General features: G+C 41.0%; 1 protein-coding gene across 2 annotated transcripts in view; it reads left to right on the forward strand.

Annotated features, from left to right (window-relative positions):
• GLRA2 (glycine receptor alpha 2) overlaps positions 1–18929 on the forward strand; it is a 127854-nt gene extending 108925 nt beyond the window's left edge. For both annotated transcript variants that reach the window (XM_054216683.1, XM_054216691.1), the window contains exon 9: positions 18651–18929. In XM_054216683.1, coding sequence (XP_054072658.1) covers positions 18651–18929 — 279 coding nt within the window. The remainder of the gene's footprint in view (positions 1–18650) is intronic.
• Positions 18930–21575: the final 2646 nt, after the last annotated feature.

The following is a 21575-nucleotide window of genomic DNA, read 5'->3' on the forward strand; positions in this document are numbered from 1 at the left end:
CTAAGGTTTTAATTTCTCTGTGATATCATGATAAGACTCCTAGGAGACATGAGGCCTTTGTTTTCACGCTTCACCTCACTCCCTTCAAGCAGTTCTCCATGTAGTTTTCTGAGATAACTCTTTCTGCTAGTCACGTGGAAGTGCTCTGCTGTGACTGACTCGTTTTTCTGTTAAGCCTTTCCAAGCCTGCTGGTGGTAGAGACTTGCCTTCAGGTGCTCTGTAATCTTCATCTGTCAAAAGAATAACTAATTAAGAATGGAGATCACAAGCTCTGTTCATTAGAGATCATCTGAGTTGCACAAATGTGAGATCTTGCATGCCCTTCTAGGAAAGCAAGTTGTGCATTTCCTCTTCAGGATGTAAAGTCTTACAGGTACCTGCAAGGAGCAGCCCTGTTACTCTAGTACAAACTTCACAAGAAATTAATTTATCTGTTGTTTGTTAACTTACGCCAGCTTTCTGTTTCACTTCCATGGAGGGCTCACTTTTGTACTATGGTTTGTCTCTGTTGTCAAGTTAACAGGAAAGAGCTGTACAACAGATTTTTCTGCAAAGACCACAGGGGTTTACACATTCAGTATCTTCAGGTTTTGCAAAGCGGTGTAGAATTGGACACTACATTTGCCCCATCTGCACAATTTTGGTCTCGTAGGCTTTTTCCTGTGCTGAGCATGGCAGGCAAGGGAAATTAGAGCAAGTATAATCAATTGTGATGCCACTACAGGCTGGTGAAATAGAGACAACTTGTGCATCACAGTGTGCTCTTTTAGAACCTTTGGTATCTTCTGTCTGGTAGACATACTGCAAGGTCCTAATACTCTTTTTTTTCACCGTTACATACCTGGATGAGTTAAGATGTATTTGCCTGGTCCCATGTGTTTCATTGCATGTGCAACATGGGTGCTTGTACTGCGTAAGTACTCTGTCCTAACTTTGAAAGGTTGTGGTGGCCCTGACACTGTCACGGGACTTCCCATGTGAAACTTGGGGGGCATTCTTGTGTTTGCAGATATTTACACCAATGAGCAGGTACTCAGGTCTTCTGAAAATCACTTTGTGCTCTTGCTCAGTAATTTTCCAGCCCTATCAATAGACTGCATAGGTATTTCCTATGTAGTGGCTTCCAGTGGCTCTTGTGGAAGACAATTACCTGTCTTGCAAGTTTTGCAAGTTCTTGTCACATTCTTTACAGAGGAATAGTGGGAAATTATGCAGCAATTCAACTGCAGTTTCCATATTAGACCATAATGTCAGCTAATTGTCCATCGGACAGGTCCCTCCTTGGACATTTGTGCATGCATGTGTGTGTGTCTAACATGAAAAAGCAGAGGAGGCATAACGTATTTTAGATATTATTCTCCCTGCATTAGCTTTTCGGTGTGTTTGCCACATAGGTCACTGTATTTCTTTTGTGCCTGTCTACCTAGTAATTGCCAGTTTCCCCAAGGCTCTCATATGCGGGCATGTCCTGCCATGCCTGGGCTTCAGCTTTTCTGAATGTGTTAATTTTAGTTCTCTCTCTGAGCCTCTCACATTTGGGTACCGTGCTTCTCACTCCAGGTAGCCTCATCAATATTTCTAGTAATGATTTCCCAGCAAATCTAAAGAGGATTAGTTGTTTCTTGATTTGTTTGATACTTTCAAAATTATTGCTCTATGTAGCTTTTTTTAATTACTTTTCAACCCTTTCCCTACCAAGTACAAGCTTAGTTGCTCTTCCTATCCGGTTTGCAAATCTGGTTTTTGGCTTTTCAGCCTAGTCAATGTGTTCTTCCTGTAGCATTTTTTTTTCAGCTTAACCTCTCTACCTAGCTATAGCCAAATTTCTTATCACAGACCCCATAAAACTGGATTCCTATCAGTTTTCTGAAAGAGAAGACGGTGGAAATAAAAGATCTGTATTATATAAAAATATGCTTGTGAACAATTATTTTAGTAATGCCTACAGAAAGGTATAATATAATATAATAATTCTATAATAATAGATTCTTGTTTTCAGATTTACATCTTTCTTAGGCAAAATTAACTTGTCACTTGTTTAAGCTAACCATGCTGCATTACAGTCAGAAGGCAAAGACACTTGGTAGGAACATTTCTTCTGGTCATTATCCAAACTTAGAAGTTAAACAGCCAGTGTAGCTTTGAAATTCATGGGGGAGCTATTCAGGAACCAGCTGCATCTCTTTGCTGTGGAGAGCTCCATCTGGAGATGACGAAGGCGGCTGTCCCGTGTTAGGCCAGGGCTCTGTCTGGTGCAGGACACTCTCTGTGACAGCGATATGTCCTTGATGCACCCTCCGGCTCCAGGACTTTGCAGCTTAAGGACTTTCTAAGCCAGAGGTGGTATTTTTGTGGTGAGCAGCCTTTACTATTTATGGATAGAGCAGTCAGTTCAATGTGATGATTTATGAATTATTAAAACATTTTTCTTAAACTTGCTATGTGTTCTTCATATTAGCTCCTCAGCGTTTGTGGGACTAGGAGTACATATGGCCACTGGTGCTGCCAGGAGCGCACGTCACAAGTGAGAAGGGTGCTGGAAGTGGAGGAAGAACTTGTACAAGGTTAATCAAGAAACAGAAATAACCAAAGCTATGTATCAGATGAAAGCAAACAGGATGACTGATGGTTTTGCAAATTGTAATGCACATTCACACAGTTCAGTCGGTATTTGTCATGAACAACGTAATACTGAGTTCAGTGACTGTGGCTGGAAGGAGGGCAGGGTTGAAAGAGGAAGAGGAGAGCTAGTTACACTAGGTTTCTTTCTGAGGTATTTCTCTTACATTTGCATGAACAAGAGCAGGAACAAATTTAGCATATTTGAGGACTTTGCATAAGTCAACTTCATCCTGCCATTTCAGATTTCTCAGGTTGTGTCTGGGGGTCTTTAGTCTATGCAAGCAAGGAATTAAAAACAATGGAGGAAAGTAAGAGTATTTGCTCCCATAACTAAAAAAGAAAAAAAGGTATCATGAAGCACTAAGTCAGTGCTGCTGTTCCAAATCTTCACCTTTCACGTCAACTTCAGATCTTGCATAAAAGCAATTGATTAGCTAGCTGTCGCAGTTCTTTTTTTAAATGTCGTTGAGCTCTGCCATTTTGTTGCTTATTTTGGAGATGTCCCAGATTTGTCTGTCATGAACTTCAGTGGAGTCAGTTCTGTATTTTTTGCTAATGGGTTGGTCTTTTATTATTCTGCCCTTATTGTTATCTGTGCTGAATGCTCATACAGTGGAGATACAAACTGCACTTTTTCATAGGGACCAAACAAGCGTGTGAGGAAAGAGTAATAACAAATCCAAAGAGGGTAGCTTTTTGCAGGCACATAAAATGTCTTGCTCCCTAGCTGTAAATAGTCTTTTTTTCAAGTTTGCACAAAAGACCTTTTTCCCCAAATACACGACAGCTCTTTTAAGATGCTCTGGTGCTGTATGCTCCTGTTCTGCTATTACTTCTAGATGCCGGGGATGCCTGTTTGTGTTGTCTGTCTCTTATTTGCTCTTTGATCTTTGTTTACTTTCCCTTGTGGCTTATCTTGTGTTATTTTGTTGTAAAAATAATCTATTTGAATTTTGCTTTTTGACATGTGAAGACTGATGATTTTGTCACCCTTCTTTGTTCCGTTACTGCTTTTCCCTTTCTTTGGTGAGTTATCTTGTGGGTATTTGCGTAGCTGGGGTTGAATAACAGTCTTATATCATGACAATGGATTTTTTTTCATCAGATGCTGTGTTTGAACCTAATAGCTGTTATTTCCTGAATATTTTTCAACCCCCACGTGAGACTAATAGATGGCTTTATTGCATGTGGCATCCCAGACAGTGTTCTCCGAGACTCACATTTTTTCTGTCACTGCTATTCATTCCTTGCTGCCTGACATGACCCTCGTCAGTCTGTCAAATATTTACCTCCTTCAGCTATGAAAAGAGAACCTAGTTGTTCTGGAGAACCTGATTCTCCTTATTCATCAGAAGGGAGATAGAAAGGTATTTGGGGGCGTACCACACATTATCTGTTGCGTGAGCTGTGGGCTGCCTTAGCCCAAGGCAGGCGCCTGTATCAAAGCACTGTATCCTGGGGGTACAGGGGTGCCCAAGGGGTGGTCAGCGTTCCATAGTGGGAGGTGAATTTTGACCTTTCTTTTCCCACAAGTCCATCCCTCTGCCTTCCATAACGAAGTGAAGATTAGGAATTGGTACCAAATACATATGAATCTGGGGATCTTTTCTGCCAGCAGTTTTCAAAGCCTCAAAGCAAAGAGGCTTAGAGTTTAGCCTCTTTGCATGTTTAAAGTGTTACAACATAGAGAAAGCTGTTTGGCCTGGGTGGTTATTGATTGCTATTCTGTTCTTCAAACTATAAACACAGCATCATAGAATGACAGGGAACAGGACCAGAAGAGCCCTTGAGAGCCAGCTGGCAGAGCTGGCACCAGGCAGTACGCTGGGAGATTTACAGTTACTGAAAATATTAATCAGTACTCTTAAACAGTTTCTTCTGTAATGTGCCCAATATATCAGGAGTGAGTTTAAGAGAGATTTGTGAGGGATTGCTCCTCAGGGAGACTGTGAGCTGAATTATATCTCTTTGTGGATGTGCTGACCTGCAATTGAGTATTTCTGATTTACACCCTGTAATTCTTCTTGACTTGCAAGTACTCCTGGAACAAAGGTCAGTAAAAAAGTCTCTGAACAATTATTTACCATTCTGAACAGGAATAGCAATAGGCTCTTTCTATCCTAAGGCTCTTTGGTCCCCCTTCTTTCTGCAACAGCACAGGGTACAGCTGCAGATAGGCTGCTGAAATACAGCTACACAAGTTTGTATTTTGTAACTCATGCCAATCTCCAGCGGAGCTGTCTGCTTTCTGAGCCTGTGCTCTCATCCTTTCTTAGCACTGAGAACTGCCCTTCACCCTCTAGCCCCTTTTAGAGGTTGCTCCTAATTTTAACTTCTGTCTGGACTGAAGAAACAATTTTTCAACACATAGATGAAGAGCCAGGATTAATTCAATACTTATTTTGACAGTGATATAAAAGCCGTAAGTGCATGATGCAGTCTAAAAACAACCTGCCTGAGCAATTAGCTCAGCAATCAGACATTTAAGAAACAGTCGCAAAAGAGCAGAGCTACAGATTAAGATGCACGATGATTTTATTTATTTAATAGAAAAGCATGCAGAATTTTAATTACGGTCAGGAGCTTTTACGTTTACTGCAAGTACTCTTGTGGGTTGCTAACGTGACAGCGGTGGTTTTACAAGGAAGAACCACACAAGGTAAGGCTTGAAAACTGGCAGGCAGGAATACAGTGACTAGTTCATTTTGGGCCCTGCAAGAGAACACACATCTGAAATGAATATGTGACAAGTGGGGAGTATTGGATTTCTGTGTGAGGAGTTGACAATTCAGACAAACAGCAGCCATATATTCTCTGTGATGGCGAAAAGATCACATCATTTATAACCTTTGAAGCAACAGGAAAACTGAATGCAACATCATCTTATAATGAGCTAAGAGAGAACTGTCTTTTTTTTTTTTTCTCTTTTTTTTTTTTCCTCCCTGGTTATATATAGCTGTTAGAGAGGGCCCTGCTGAGCGGAAAATGGAGCATATGATCAAGGGCAGTCCAGTGAGTCAATTTACTGACTAATACTGTAGATTATCATGTCAAATATATAGCACCAGCAGTATGAACAATAATGAAGCCTAGTTTATTTCTTTCCTGTAAATTGAAAAGAAGATGTGATTGGAATTGTCACACCTTGGATATATGAGCCAGATTCTCTTAATCATCCAAAACAAATTGCCTTATTCTTTACATTGACGTTTATTTTAGGAACCGTTCCAAGACTGGCAAGCTGAAAGCATCTATTTAAACATGTCAAACATGTTTAAAATATCCTCTAGACAGCTGTCCCCTCAGATGATGGTTCAATGGTCTTGCGCTTTGAAATACCTGCTCCCCTCAGACCCAAAGAAGGGATAATTCAGCCTTTCATCCTGTGTGGAGAAATCGTTCGGTGCAGCGTCATGCAGATACACTGCAAATGAGCTCCAGGATCACCAGTAAACCACCCAGCCATGAAGTCAACATAGCACGAGACCCATAGAAACCCCAGACGACCATTGAAAGGAACCTTTCATTGCCTGGCTTCAGAGTGTCAGTGACCAAGCATGATGGGCGGGGCGTTGCCAATTTTTTCCATGAGTCTTCTTCCATTACTTTTTTTTTCTTTCCAAATTACAGGGAGAATATATCCATGTGTTTTGTTGATTCATTTATGGCCTTGATCAGTAAGGTGGTATTTCCTGTAGTGTCAAATTGAATACCACCTGAAGAGAAGATATGGTTAGCAATATGGTAAAATTTCCACTCCATACAGAAGGGGTTAATTTTCATTAAGCTGTACAATACAATACTGAGGTTGTACTGGTGTCCAAGCTCCAGGTGAACAGGAGAGGGTTGGAACCAGGTGAACATGAGAGGTTTTGAACACCTCTTCTGTGAGGACAGGCTGCGGGTGTCGGGGTTGTTCAGCCTGGAGAAGAGAAGAAGGGGGCTTATAAGAAAGATGGGGACACTTTTTAGTAGGGCCTGTTGTGATAGGATGAGTAGTGGTTTTAAACTACAGGATGGTAGATTTCGATTAGATATAAGGAAGAAATTTTTTGTGCTGAGGGTGGTGAAACACTGGCACAGGTTGCTCAGGGACGTGGTAGATGCCCCATCCCTGGAAACATTCAAGCTCTGAACAACCTGATCTAGTCGAAGATGTCCCTGCTCATTGCAGCGGGGTTGGACTAGATGTAAGGGTCCCTTCCGACCCAAACTATTCTATGATTCTATGAAAGTCTGATCACCTTTCTATCTGTCAAAATTCTAGCCAGATCTCAATGAGCAAAAACTTAGGGAAATAACATTTGAATTGCAAGTCACTGCTATTCCTTCAGGGATAAAAAGAGTACATAATCAATGTTATTGATTTCTAAACTCCTTTCTCTAAGAACAGAGCTGAGAGTAATTGGAGAAACATTTACTAACTGTTTGCTAAAGATAAGTCACAAAGCCCAAATATTGCTTATCTTTTAAGTATAGTTTCCTCAAGGTAGTGTGTAAACTAATATAGAAACTAGCACAGTGTTATAAATTTAGCACGTGTAAGGAAAAGCAGATGGTACTGCTGTGATTGCACATGTCATTGGAGTATTCTAGAGCATGCCAAATCTTTAATCTATTACTATTTGCATATACTACCATGTTACTCAGTTTTCAGTAGACTAGAACATGTATACTATGCACAAACAACAACTCTTTTTTTTTTTTCTTTTTTTTTTTTTGCCGAGCTTTAAAGTTAGAATTAAAGTAAAATGCCACTTGCTGGTTTTGCAGCACTCTTTGTGTTCATTTTCCAAAGCCTCCAAATGGTTCGTGTTGCATGCTCTGGGTCAGAGCAAAGGCACAGACTCCTTGTGGGACAACACACTTGGCCATCTTGCTTCCCATGCCAGCAATGGGGAATGCTGTGTGTCATGAACAGTAGTACAAATGAGAAGCGATACATTTCAAAAGGTTTTGTGGTACTGGAAACCCTTCGAGCAATTAGGAGCTCTGTGGATATCCAAAAGTGGAAGGTTTTAATTTAAAAAAAAATCAACTACTTCCTGGTTATTCTTAAAATGTAGAATAACACCTCTTAGTTCAGAGCGGGTCTTGGCAAGGTGCAGAACTGGGAATTAGTGAGGAAAAATGTGAGGTATAAAAATGTAGGAAAGGGGTCAAGAAGAAAAGAGACAGGTGCAGAAGGAAGGAGAACGGGAAGCAAAAGGGCCAAGAGTGACCATTGAATACCATTTCCTTAATCAATTTTCTTGTGTTTCACATGAGTGATTTTAAGACCCCATTCATGTTTCCACCTCAGAGTACAAAAAAATCAGGTTAATGCCCACTCATTGTAAACGCACAGAGTGTGTGATATCCTATTGTGCTATCCTATTTAGGCTGCCCCCAAATCCATTGTGTTGTTTCATCCTGGTAGAGCACGCCTGCCTCGTACTCCTGAGGCTGTTGGGGGTCCAATGAAGTAGAAACCTGTGCTGCCAGGTCTCCCTTCATCTCGGGAGGTCTCTTGCACTGCTTCATTCTCTGACAATAGGCATATTTTCTGAATACGATCCTTCCCCAGGTGTTATCCCCTCACAGAAGTAGTACCTCAAGGTCCGGCAGTTGTAGGCCCTCAAAGTGAGTCCTGACCTCTTAAGTATACCAAAGGCCAGGCTTCTCCAGAGCTCCAGCACTACCAACACTGATTTAGAATTGCTCCATGGCACACAAAAGATGAAGCATACAACATGCACATTTCAGGAAGTCTGCTGGCATAGTGACTCTTTATTTTGGTGTTATTCTTATACTCTCTCCTCTAGATAAATTAATTGGACATTTCTTCTCCCATTTTCCTTGATATTCTTGAGCAAGACCGGAGTTCCGATGACCATCTGAAATTCTCTCTCAAGAATACCTCTTCCATTGCTATAGCCACGCTTCTGTGTCTCATCCGCCTGTACCTCTCAGGACTGACTTTTCACATATACTGTTAAATCCATTGTTTCAGGTTATCCTTTAATCAGTTTTGCCAAGTAATAAAAATCCACCACCAGGCGATCTGTTGCTTAGATACTGGCCTGGGCAGATGGTCTTCCTGGAGAGGTGCCAGCACCCCACCACAGAGCCTGTTCATGGGCAGAGAGGATTGGGAAGGTTTAATGACCCTTGCCCATGTGTTCTGTATCCCTGCTCCGCAGAACTGCATTCCCATCTGAAGGGGAAAAACTAGCAAAAAAGTTAGCATTTTGAGAAGTTATTAAAAATGGAGTTTGCAGTTTGCTAAATGCTCTGGAGAGGTCTCCTAATCCTAAACTGGAATACAAAAATTTTCACTAGGTGGGCTTCCCACTAACAAATGCCTTTAGGGAATACAAAAGGCATTAGATTACTAAATTCAGTAGATTAGATTACTAAATTCAGTAGATGCCCACGTGTATATGTATGTACACATATCTACATGTGTGGGTGCCTACAGACTGTGTCAGTGTGTATAAGTATGTGTGTGCAAGTAATACAGTAAAAGAAAAACTATCAAACCCATTTAAACAAAATCTTATTTCATTTCTATTGTATGCATGCTTACAATGACCTTGTAGGATTTGTGGATTTATTACTTACCAGATGAGAAAAAAAAAAAACCAACAATTCTGTGTAAAGATTACAGTATCAAGTTGCTATGGCATTGAGTGCCATTGATTTTTGCCTCATGATGAATGTTTATTTTCCTGTGAATAAATAATATCGGAGCTTTATAGAGCAACCCTTATAGAAGCAAATCAAAATGACAATACAGAAGTCTATTTGTGTAGTAAATTTCTAATACAGTCAAACAGCCAAGATGTTTCTAAGATGCAACAATTTAATTTTAGAAACAAGTTTGAAGTGCAGATAGCTGGCAAATACTTTGTTTAACCCAATCACACTTCAGAGCTGTGTAAAAACAGCTAGAGAAATCCAGATTGAGATCTTGGCTAACAACAAGAACGAAATGATATGCAAAGCCAGGAAGGATAATTTGTGTAATAGAAGATAAGAAAAGAAAACCCATCCCAAAACATTATTTACTGGAAGTCTGGTATTAAGAACTGATAACTGGAAAAGGAGGGCATTTATTTATCAGTTGGCTTGTCTTCTCAAGAAAGAAAAAAAACACGCAAAACTTATAAAATTTGCATGTGAACACTTTAAGATTATTCAGATATTCTTGAGTATTTTTAGCTACAGAATTTAAATTATTAATATAATTTGCAATATTTAATTCGTTTTGTGCAGTATTTGCATAAATTAAATTCATGAAGTCTGAATGAGAGAGCTCTGGTAATCTCCTTCTGTGTTTGTTGGGGTTTGTTCTGGGTGTTTGTTGTAGCAAATGGCTTGAAGGAGAGAATCCATCAACAGAGAGGAAAAAAGCCTGTTCCTTCCTCTTCTCCTTCGTCTTCCCCTTCCCCTTCGTCTTCCTTTTCCATGCACCAAGTGGGAGACAGCCACTGCCCAGCAAGGAGCAGGGATGCCACAGGTTCCAGCGCTTCGTCCCCAGCCCTGGCCCAGGTGGGGAGGATGGTGTCCACTGTCCCTGGCCTGCCATGGGCTAGGCTGTGGATTGTCCCCAAAAACTGGGGGACCTGAGGGAATCAAAACACGAGCCAGAAAAAAAGCCCAGCAATACACTGTTCTAGAGGGTAATCTGCATGAATCAAATCATGAGTGCCATTTGTGGGCCCTGTATGCACATATACACTTATTCTTTTTTCTTTTTTTAAAAATTTTTTATGGTTTAATAAATGAGGTACTCTGAGATGCCACAGCCAGGGCACAGGGTTGCTCTAATAAAGTGATCTAAGATGATTACAGATGAGGCAGAGACCAGTGAGATGTTTCCCAAAGGTACAATAAAAATGTTCTTCCCCCAAATATTTAAATCTGCTTGGAGAAAAGCACCAGAGAACCTGATAAGAAAAATCCGGGGGGCGTCGGAGGTGGGGATGTGTGTGCTCAGAGGTCCCCATCCGTGACTGGGGGCTGTGAGCTCGACTGCCCCATGTGCTGCCGTGGCAGGTTCCCCAAGCTGGGGCAGCATGTGCCCTCGTCCCAGGATGGGACTTGCCGGGCAGTGTTGGTCCTGCAGCAGGTTTCAGGGCAGGAGAATGTTGAATTCTAAAGCTGGAGCTTGAACGCTGCCAACGCCAACAGGAGGCAGGTGAGAGATTCTGCTTGTGCCCCACCTCATCTCTCCTGGGAGAGATGTTTTGCAGAGAGCAAGAGAGAGAGAGAAAGGTGACTTTTAGGAATGTTTTCCTTGGCATTTTAGGCTTTTGAGGTTCTAAAATTTCAGCAAATATAGCCTTGCTTTACATTATTTTTGCTTTGATGTGCCCATTAAACATTATTCCACGTTCTAGCTCAAATAGTCACATATTCAAACACTAGCTTTGCAGTTTGCTCAGCCTTGCATGCAGACAGCAAGAGCAGAAATTAGTTGCCCTGTATCCGACAGATTTCTGGTCAGAGCAGATTATCCTTCGAATCTAGGTCATTAACTTGTATTTGTCTGATGTAAAACAGACTAATGTGCTACTCCCACCGATAAACTGGCCAACCTCTTCTTTCATCAGAGAGAGACTGGCAGAAGAGTTATCCAAGAGCAGTCAAGTCTCCAGACTTCACTGTCCTGAGAGGATTTAATATCCAGGCAGATGATGTCTATAGGCCACTCACAGATCACCGGGTCTGGATATTTTAAGGCATTACCTTCATTCAAAACAAAGGGCAACCAAGATACTGTGTCAGGAACAGATCTGCTGTTATTTAGGAGCTATAACTCTATCGTAACATTTATGATGCTGTGCAAAACAGCAGTTCATCTGGTTATCCCTCCTTCCATAAAATTAAAATATTAATTATATTATATATAAAACATGAAGTTGAATAAGAAATTTACATTAAGTAAGTTTGCAGAATGGAGAGAAGAAAGCCTTGTCTTACTAAAGAAAAAGGAAAATCTTTTTCTTTTGGTAGCAAACCGATCACCCATCCTGACTGTATAATCTTTATTATTAAAGTAATCCTTGAAAAATTTAGATTCCACTTAAAGACATTTCAAGCCAGGAAAATATTTTTGCTCCACAATATGTTTAAATTATGTTACTCTTTCAGTTGGATAATGTTCAATTCCTACTCGAAGAGGGCAAAGCCACATTAACTACCATTTCATTATTGTATTAGCAACAGTTCACTTGCTGTTCTTACAGAGTGAGTAAGTAAATCACTCATGCTTCAGAGATTCCTCAGCTGTTTATTGGAGATAGGAGGTATAATTAAACATAGCTTTCTAAAACAAACCTATATTTGTCCACTGGAAACCCTTACTGAAGACAACAATGACCAATTTCTCTTCCATTAATTAAAATGTCGCTGCTATTTATAATCCAAGGTCTGCTTCACTTAGATTTTGTAAGACATGTGTGTCCAAAAGAGAGAGAAACCAAACTTCAGTGAGGAAGAAAATTGGTGTTAAGAGAGGTAGAAAAGGGGTGAATGCCACTATCACACACAGAATGGTTGCTCCTGGTGGAGCAACATTACGTAGTAGGATCGGTCAGAGGCCACTTATATTTTTGACGAAACACCTTGGTGAATATTTAGAAAAAACAATACTTAGGCAAAATTCTGGTAAGTGTTTAAGCTATACTTTGGGCAGGATTGAGGTGAGAAACTGACAATTTTACACCCAAACCAACAATTTTACATCGCCTTCTGCTCCTCTGAAGCCTGGATTAAGGAGGAGTGGGAATGGCATCTGGCATAGATGAGCTGAGATCCAGGGATCTTCAGGGTGGAACAAATCAGAGAAGTCTGTTAGTGACTCTTTATTGCCAAAGGCCACCAGAGCTGCTCCAACTTCACTTTTTCCTCCCGTCTAAGGAACTGGAATGTGTATGTTTGCTATGTAAGAGTCATCTCTTTCTGCATCAACAGGATTTAGGTTCAGGGCAGAACTATGTGAAGAGAAAAAAAATACGCTCAAGGTACTAAAACCTAGCGGAAACGCAGGACATTTCAACACTATCTCCAGCTGCCAACATATTATCAAGAAGTGGAAGACCTGAATTCCCATAGGACTTGCCATATTTGATGCAAGGGAAAGGCCTCTGTTCCAGGATCCTTTCTCCAGCAGTGGTCTGGCATGGATATGAGACAAATTGTATTTAAAAGCTCCAAGACAAACGATAAAGGACCTTTCTATCTTCTGAAAATAATCAACCAAGGGTTCACTTCTGCATGTATTAGGTTACAATTTCAATAGCTGCACATGAATCTATTAATCTATGCCATTGTCCTATTTTCATCCTCTGAAATGTTCTTGCACAATGATTTACATCAGCAAATGAAAGATAACTTCCTTTTAGTTCTTCCTTTCTCCCTCATAGTGTCATTGTGTTTTATCCTATTTCCTTCCTTGAAAACAAAACAAAACAGAAAAAAAACCCTACTCCTTTTCTTTCCATTTATTAACATTCACAGTGATTTTATGACCATCTACGTGGGAATCATCTACATGGGAATTCTCCAAACTCCACCTGGGAAAGAACAAATGTTGAGTCCATTACTGCCTAGGTGTAATTAGGGCTATCTTTTACAATGTTCTTTACCTTGCACTTATCAATCCTGTATTTCACTTACTGCCACGTTGTTACTGAGTCACTCAGCATTTAGAAATCCTGCTGGAAAGCCTACCTTAGATTTGTCTGCTTTGAATAGCCTGTTTCACCTGTATGCCTTCCTTTGGGAACCTTCGTCCCAGCTCATTTATAAATCTCTTCCTTGTTACTGGTTCTTGCACAGATTCTTGGGGAACCCCTCCAGCAAATCCCTCAGTTATGAAATCGATCTTTTACTCCAGTACTGCCTTTTAAACAATTAATATATGAAAGGACTTTCCCTCTCATCTCCTGACGGTTTAGCTTTGTAAGAGCCTTCTGTGGGGAACCAAAGAGGATTTGAAAGTCCAAGCATGTTTCTCAGCTGAGCCACCTCCATCCACATCCTCAGTGGCTCCTGAGAACTGAAACCATGTGAGCACGACTGTCTTTACATAATTCACAGTGTGCTTTTGCAAAGTACTGAGAGATGGGAGGTGTCTCAATCATAAAGATGATTTAGGAATGAAGTCTCCAAAGCTACTTTGGTATCTAATTCCTATTGATTGCATTTTGCATTCAAGTCTGAATTTATTGTGGTTTTCTAACTTTGTGCTTATGAATGCCAAAAGGAAAATTTCCCTGATGTTCTCTACCCTATACCTAAAATTAATCTCCTATGTCCTTGAAATTTAATTAAAGCAGATAGACTTTTAAATCGTTTGCCCACCATATGTTGGAAAAAGAGTAGGAAAATTAAACGAATAAATCACATCAGAGAGTAAATGAAATACACTGTTTGAAGCTAGCCTCTCTCTCATTTCCTCATTGTTAAAACTGAGTCAATGCTGACAATAAGCATTTAAAAGTGGTCAGGACAAAGCACTTCAGAATGCATTGTACAGAACGCTGTGCATGGAATGGTCTAGGTTTTCTAAAGTGTTTTTCCCATTCCTGATTGCTTTGGTGTGAAATTGGAAGTCTGAATTAAATTCTAGAACTGATGGAGTAGAAATAAAAGCTTTACAAAGATGGAAGATGAAGAAAGAAAACCATGTCAGAAATATAACCCCCCTGCTTTACATGTTGCCTATTGTAAAGCTAAGTCAAGATAATTTAATTTCATTACTTTGTAAATCACAGAAAATTGTGACATTCATAAAGGGAAATTAAAAATTGAGGAAAAAATGTATTTCATTTGATGAAAATTGTTTATAGCCAACACCTAAGCATGTTCAGTATGATGCCATAAGATAATACACATAAACCTATGTTGTTGAAAAAGCGTCTGTAGAACGCATTTGTGCAAATCTCTGGAAATGTAATTAGTTTTCAAAGGATAATTCTTCTAAATACTCAGGAGTGTGAGCCATCAAAAAACATCAAAAGAACACTTTCACCTTACTGTTATTTCTTTTTTGTTTCTCATCCTAGCTTGTGACCCTTTTCCCCATGTCTTTATCAAGGACACGGACTCAAGATTGAGTTATGACTAGGTGTTAGTCAAGACTAACTTCACATCCCTTTAGAAGGATAAAGTCAATGACTTCAATGTTAGTGCCACTCCAGCTGATGTCTAGTGGCTTCCAGCTGCTCTTTGATTTTGGTTTTAAAATCTGTAAAAACATAAATAGCCTGGGATTTAAGGAAGTGAGATCGTGGCTAGTTTAAAATGAATGTGAGTTTTATGGGTAATCTGATTAAAATAATGATAGAAATGTTTGCAAAGTCGTTTGCACTATTTTACCAGTGACTAAGCTGGTGAACAGCACAGATCGAGGACTACCTTTGGATGAGTCTCCATGGTAGGGTATGTCAGATGGTGTGAACTGAATATGACCTTGAGACTGAAGAGTGACTCTACAACCACATCAGAGGGTTACCTAGGTAGGAGGCCCAGTAATTCACCAAGCCTCTCAGTTAAAAGAAGATATATCCGCTATGTCAAGAGAAGGCGCTTGAGGTCAGTTCTTCATCTCACATATTGAAACATGAAAAGAAAAGGGTTCTCTTTGTTAAAGAATCTAAATTTGATTTTCTTTCTCTATGACTATTCCCCAAAATCCTTTCTGTGTAACAGATTGTTAGAAGATCATCTGAAATGTCAAACTGTAGCTTTGCCATAAGATTATGGTGTTTTAGAGACAATTTTTTTAACTACATCTGTACTGCTAAAGCAAATCACATTGGGGATTTTTATTGTTGCTGAGGCCAGCCATTACCACATGGCTCATGACCACAGTACATAGTGTTAGTCCCCAGTGGAGCAGATTCATCTCAGAGAAAGCTTGTTGGTGTGGTCCACACAGAGTAAGCTAACCCACAAGCAGTGTGGACAATGAAGTTCCAGCACTTGGGTCAACCCCCAGCTAGCTTCAGCAGCGGGGAGGAAGTCTTTCTGTCCCTGCTCTATCATTTTGGGTGGAACCAGTTTAAGGGTTCAGGGGGCCAACGGGACGCATGCCCGACTGCAGTCTCACGGGAAAAGTACCCTCCTATAGTATTTTCAATAGTGTAGGTCAGTTTCATTGAAGAGGGCAGAAACCTCACCACCGTGAGGTCTTTCAGGTGATATCTGATCAGGTGGGAAAGCTCTGGTGGGGTCAGGCCTTGCCTGTGAGGCTGCAGATGCTGGCAGCGCTCAGAGGGCAGGCAGGTGCCAGACTGCAAAGCCCCTTTGCCTCCTGGGGGATTTTACTGCTGAAAATGACATGGTGGTTGTGGAGCTGCGGCACCTCCAGGGCTGGAGGTGGGGCTGTAAGGACTGTGGCTTTCCTTGCTTCCCCTGGCACTTAGATGATTGCAACAGCTACAGCTTGAATGTCTGCAGTGCTAAGTTTTTGCAAGAGTGTAATATTGAACATAGAAACAAGTGGCAGGGTAGAAACACGGTGCCATTCTCTTAATTAATTATTTAGTCTTTGAAAAAGGTTCTTCTAATAAAGTGGTTTGGTTTTTTTTTTAAAGCTACATAAACACACACTTTTTTTGCAACAAGCGAACAGCTCCATGTTGGGAGAACAGGTAACAAACTGATCCAGAGATTTATTGCGGAGAAGGAGATTCAAATCTGCTCAGGCAGAGAAGGAAACCAAGCACGTGCTCCTCATACTCTAGGTGGTCAATGCTATACCTCTTTTATCCGGGGTAAATCAGCATCCACTGCAGTCCTATACAAAAAACTAGCATGGGGACTTGGTACACTTCCCTCTGGGTTTTGTGAGAAAGAAGTGGCACAGCCAGCTGTCTGTGGCGGGAAAAGCAGGGCCCTAAATCCCATTGGGAAATGAGTGGCTCCTTACAGCTAAAGGCCGGGTGCTGAAAGAATGACATTTAAACATGCCTGTCCCTAATTTCAGATGGCTTTGTGCTTGAGTTACAACAGCGTAAGCACAAAAGCAGGGCTGTGACATTGAAGACTAATTGCTTATCCCCACGCGACAAAGCTGTGACCCAGCAAGTCACGGTGGAAGTCGGGACTCTCAAAGTCCTGCGTTGAGCTCAGTATATTTTCTTTCCTCCCACAGATCCCTCATAAGTAACAGAAATTATTTTTTTTTAAAAATGAATGAAGTACATATGGCAACACAGCTGCTGAAAATCTGTTACCCTTTTTAATCACCTCTCATGTCCTGGGCATGCATTTTATCCTTTAAATTCAATAAAAGGGAATGTGCTGTGAGGAAGGCAGCTGCCTGTATTATTGGGGGCCTTTGTGGTGTTATTAAGTCACGCAAGAGAAGTCTTGCCTGTAAGACTATCCAGAACTTAGGTCTCAGTGGGTTCATCTTAAAAATACTTTACATATTTATAATCGCTAGGACAAGCAGAATTTCAAAGTTTTCACAGAAGGACTGAAAACTGTAAATAAATAAAATTAAAGAAGGAGAGGACCATGCTTCTTTTTCTTAATGATGGTGAGCTTTTGAAATGAAAGGGATATAAACCCCAGATAAGTGCTCAAACAGCCTTGCAAAACCACAATTTTCCACCTGCTCATGGGTACACTGTAGAATAGTCCTCAGGCTGAAGTGACAGGAGCTCCAAAGCACTGTTTACTGCCTATCCTCCTTCCATAAGCACTCAATGTCATAAGCAGTCAGAGTGACTACTTCTCATTTGGTAGCCTTGGATCACACAACTGGTTATTCACGTTTTTGTGTCAGTTCCAAGGTAAGGAAAGCAAGTCTGGTGATATATTCAATTTCAATGCTGAAGCTGGGGAGAGAGAAAAATGCAATTACTGAAAGAGGTGCTTCTGTGAAGGAGCAGTGATTTACGTCCTGAATAGGTGTAAATTATCCTCCCTCCCCACCCCCACGTTCAGCAAATGTATTCCTTATTCAATATCTTGCTGCTGTGAAGTTTTTTCTTGCAGTCTCTGATTCTCCGTGGTTTAGTTAGAGATATGAGGGAATGTTACCTGTGAGGGAGTGGGCTCCTTGTGAGCCCAGGAAGCGCTAATTTTAAGTCAACAATGAAGTATTTGTCGGTCGAAGAGAGGGTCTTTAACTAGGGCAAGCTGCTGGACTTGCAATTCATCCTTGCTGGAATGAAAAAGAATAGAGCTACTTGTTTGTTGGTTTTGTATCCTTCATGGAGGGCTGCCAGTAGCCGTTAACTTGTGTATTATTGTGCTATCAGACAGGAGAAACAGCAGTGAGAATTTACCAGCACAGTCACAAACCTTTCATCACACAGTTATCATGGTGATAAAGTTCAGTGGTAGTTACTCACATCTCCAAAAACAAATATTACCCACTCAGACAAGAGAGAAAATGGATTTCTGCAAGATGGTGCCATATTAACTGGCACTATTGCACCTATCTTCCGGTTCACACTAAATCCAAGTGCCTAGTGCACTTTGAAGTACTGATTGTCAGAGTGTTCCTGTGCACAAGGAGGGACCGTGATTTGTCTTTGTTTTGTAGATCAGAGATGGAGATGCAACGCTGCAGTTAGATTGAACCATGGATACACATTGTCATGAGCTTGGGCCCCTGGATCTCTGGGTCATTCAATTCAACCCGTCTGGGGCAGACTCTCTTCTACCAACATGACCATGTTTCCTTCCCACAGCAAGCCCAAGGACAGCGATGAGAAACCTGTGGAGTCAGGTCTTTTCCCTACGGGGCTGGGATGCAGCCTACTGCACAAGGCAACTGATTTAGTCATAGCTAGAGAAATTAAAGCTCTGATTCACAAACACTGGCAGTCATCTAATGTCCTTGTATTTTTATGTGAGTTTTAACTGCTTGCTTGTCTTTGAAACCTGGACTTTGTATTATAGCTTAACCAGCTAATTTGCTTAGGTGCTTTGGAGGGGTGCACCTCAACTACTCAAGTATATGGTGTGCTTGATAAAGAGGTGATTATGTATCTTATTTGTCTTCTTTATCCCCCAGGAAGATGAAGTTGCTCGTGACAGTCGATTCAATTTCAGCGGCTATGGCATGGGTCACTGTCTCCAAGTCAAAGACGGCACAGCGGTCAAGGCTACTCCACCCAACCCACCTCCGGCACCACCAAAGGATTCAGATTCCATCAAAAAGAAGTTTGTTGACCGTGCAAAAAGGATTGATACAATATCCCGCGCTGCATTCCCACTCGCCTTCCTCATTTTCAACATCTTTTACTGGATTACATACAAAATTATACGGCATGAGGACATTCACAAGAAATAGGCTACATTTGTTTGCCAGGACTTCTTAGCCAAAGTAATCCACATGTAAATAAACAGTGAAATGTCTTTCTGTCATTTGGACTAAGAGTTTCTTCCCCCCCACAGGAACGCTGAAAAAATGAACAAAGAAGAAAAGAAGTATAGAAAGAAAAGTGATTGCATGAAAAAATATGCTGTGAGACCAGTCAATAAAGGTTCTCCCTTTGTACTCTCAGTGTTGTTCTTCCAGATTCAGCATTGATGAAACACCTGTCAATGGGGCCAAATTTTACCCGACCTTATCACCAAGATATTATCTTTCAAAACAAAAGAGAATCAGAAAACAAACAATTCTCCTAAAACATCTACCAAGAGACTGTGATGGCTACAGTACAGTGAGTTATAAGAGGACCAAACTTTTTCAGGATAATGTTGCCTTTCTATTTGAAACAAGTCTACTGAGCTACATTCCATAACCATGTCTGTAGTTAGTGGTTTCACCAAGGAGTCCTTTTGTGGGTTGTAAATTATTTCTACTGACAGGGGAGAGGAAAAAAAAAAAAAAGAAAAAAAAAAGATTTATACTTTACTATCCTTGTGGGTGTGCATTTTAATATTATCTTGCTTTACTAGAATTGTAATTTTGGGGTTGAACTTGTGTGTCGTGTGATTTATTTGATAGTTGACACTCCAAAACCAGTGAAACTGACCGGTTTATTTTTGTTGGAAGACAGTGCACTTACTTCATTTTATTTCTGCTGATTTTACATGCAACTTGAGGTGCCAAACTGTATTTTACCTATTGTGCTACCCTGTACCACACTACTTAGTAAGAACTTGTTTCCTCAAAGGTGTAGCTCAGTTTAGCATTGAGTTTCTATTACTGCTCTCATTGTAGCTGCAATCAATAGCTCTATAGGTAAACACAACTTGTTTACAGACCTCTAATTTATATCTTTACTCAAAGTGGCTATCATTTTAAATATCATTAACTAACCTAAGAATTTTAAAACTGTACTGTGATTTTCAGAACCTGTTACCTTTTGGTGCCAGATCTGCGTTATTCAAATCCTTGCTACATGTTTTAAAGTAGAAAATTAAAAAAAATTTAAAAAGATGGTATTTTTGCTTACACAGAAGAAGACAACCTGTAACATAAGATGAATCAAACATTAAAATTTTACACTTGCTGTAAAAGGGTTTATTAAAAAAAAAAGGTATTTGTTCAATTTCAATAAAGTTAAATGTGGTACTAAGATTTCTTCCCTCTTTCCTTCATTTGCAGCAGCAGGGCTATTCGTGCCAGTGCCCAGCTCTTCCACTGCTGTCAGCAGAAAGAGGGTGAAAAGCAACCTTCTGCTGTCCTGGCTTAGCCCACCAAATTTTGCTATCTATCTGTCCTGCAGCAAAGGGGCTGTTGCAGCCCCTGGGAGCACGTCAAGGACTGTGTCAGAGATGCGGCTAGGGCATGACAGGAGCATTTGCAGAATATTTGCATTTGCGGAGCCAGGGCTGGGGGAGGGTGCATGCTGCTCCCCGCTCACGGCATCCGTGCATGGCAAGAAACCCACCTCAGCTTCACTTGTGCTGCCCCCGGCTTGGGGGCAGAGCCAATTTTTCCCCCCTTCCCCCGGTGAGATGTGGTACAGAGACATACTGCACCTGCAACATCTCCCACTCTCCACTTTGACTCCCAGACCAGCTTCTGCTGAGAGGTTGTGGATACATGTACCGTAGCCTGGCAGAGCCTGTATTTGTCTGTCTGTGTGTGTGTCTGTGTCCATGTCCCTGTCTCTCCTCACATGGCTGCCTGTGACTGCCAGGCTTCGTTCCTCTCCCACTACCGGGGAGGGCATCTGAGATCCTGATAAGTCTGATTCCCAAACAGTTATATAAATTAATAGTAAAAAGCCTGTTGTGCATTTTATCTCCTTGTACCGTGCTCACCTCTGTAAACTTCCCTGTCATTTACACCTGTGACAGAAGTGGGAACAGTCATCCTCATCTCCTTGAGACCATGGATCCAGATGTGACTGAGAGCCCCTGAAGGGGGAAGCAGAAGTTAAAGTGAGAACTCAAGACACTATACTTACTATTTTCATAGTGTAAGATTTGCCTTTATTCCTTTTTACAGTGGAACAGTATTTGATTAATGGATAATGTAGTTGAGGGTAACCTCAGTGCAGTTCTAGCCTCATGAGCTCCGGCAAGGTGAGGACACCCATCTGTAAGCTGTGTTTGCGTGGAAAGTTAGGAGCCTTCATTCGTACATAAACATTCAGAGCTCACTTTTGCCATCCCCTTGTTCCAGAAACTCTGCTTTAAACGAAGGTGTAATGCCAGGATTAATATTAATCCTCAGAGCACAGATGTGTTGCTATTGAGTGCCGGAGCCTACTGCTCGTAGTTCCCTCGTATGACCACAGACTACTGTAACAGGAATGCAATGCTATTCTCAGCTGCTGGATGTTTGTACGTCCCTTTTTGAGGTGAAGCTGCTCTGCCTCTGGCATCCACATCACAAACTCACCTGCACACTTTGCAGTGCTTGGCTATCAGCATTGACCAAATACTTTGCTAAAAGATATTCTGCTGACCAGATTTGCGGCATGCTGACAGCATTCATGGGAAGATTGCTCCACTGTTGCCTTGTATATAAACTTAGGTC

This window comes from Rissa tridactyla, chromosome 1 (assembly GCF_028500815.1).
Source record: "Rissa tridactyla isolate bRisTri1 chromosome 1, bRisTri1.patW.cur.20221130, whole genome shotgun sequence".
Taxonomy (NCBI): domain Eukaryota; kingdom Metazoa; phylum Chordata; class Aves; order Charadriiformes; family Laridae; genus Rissa; species Rissa tridactyla.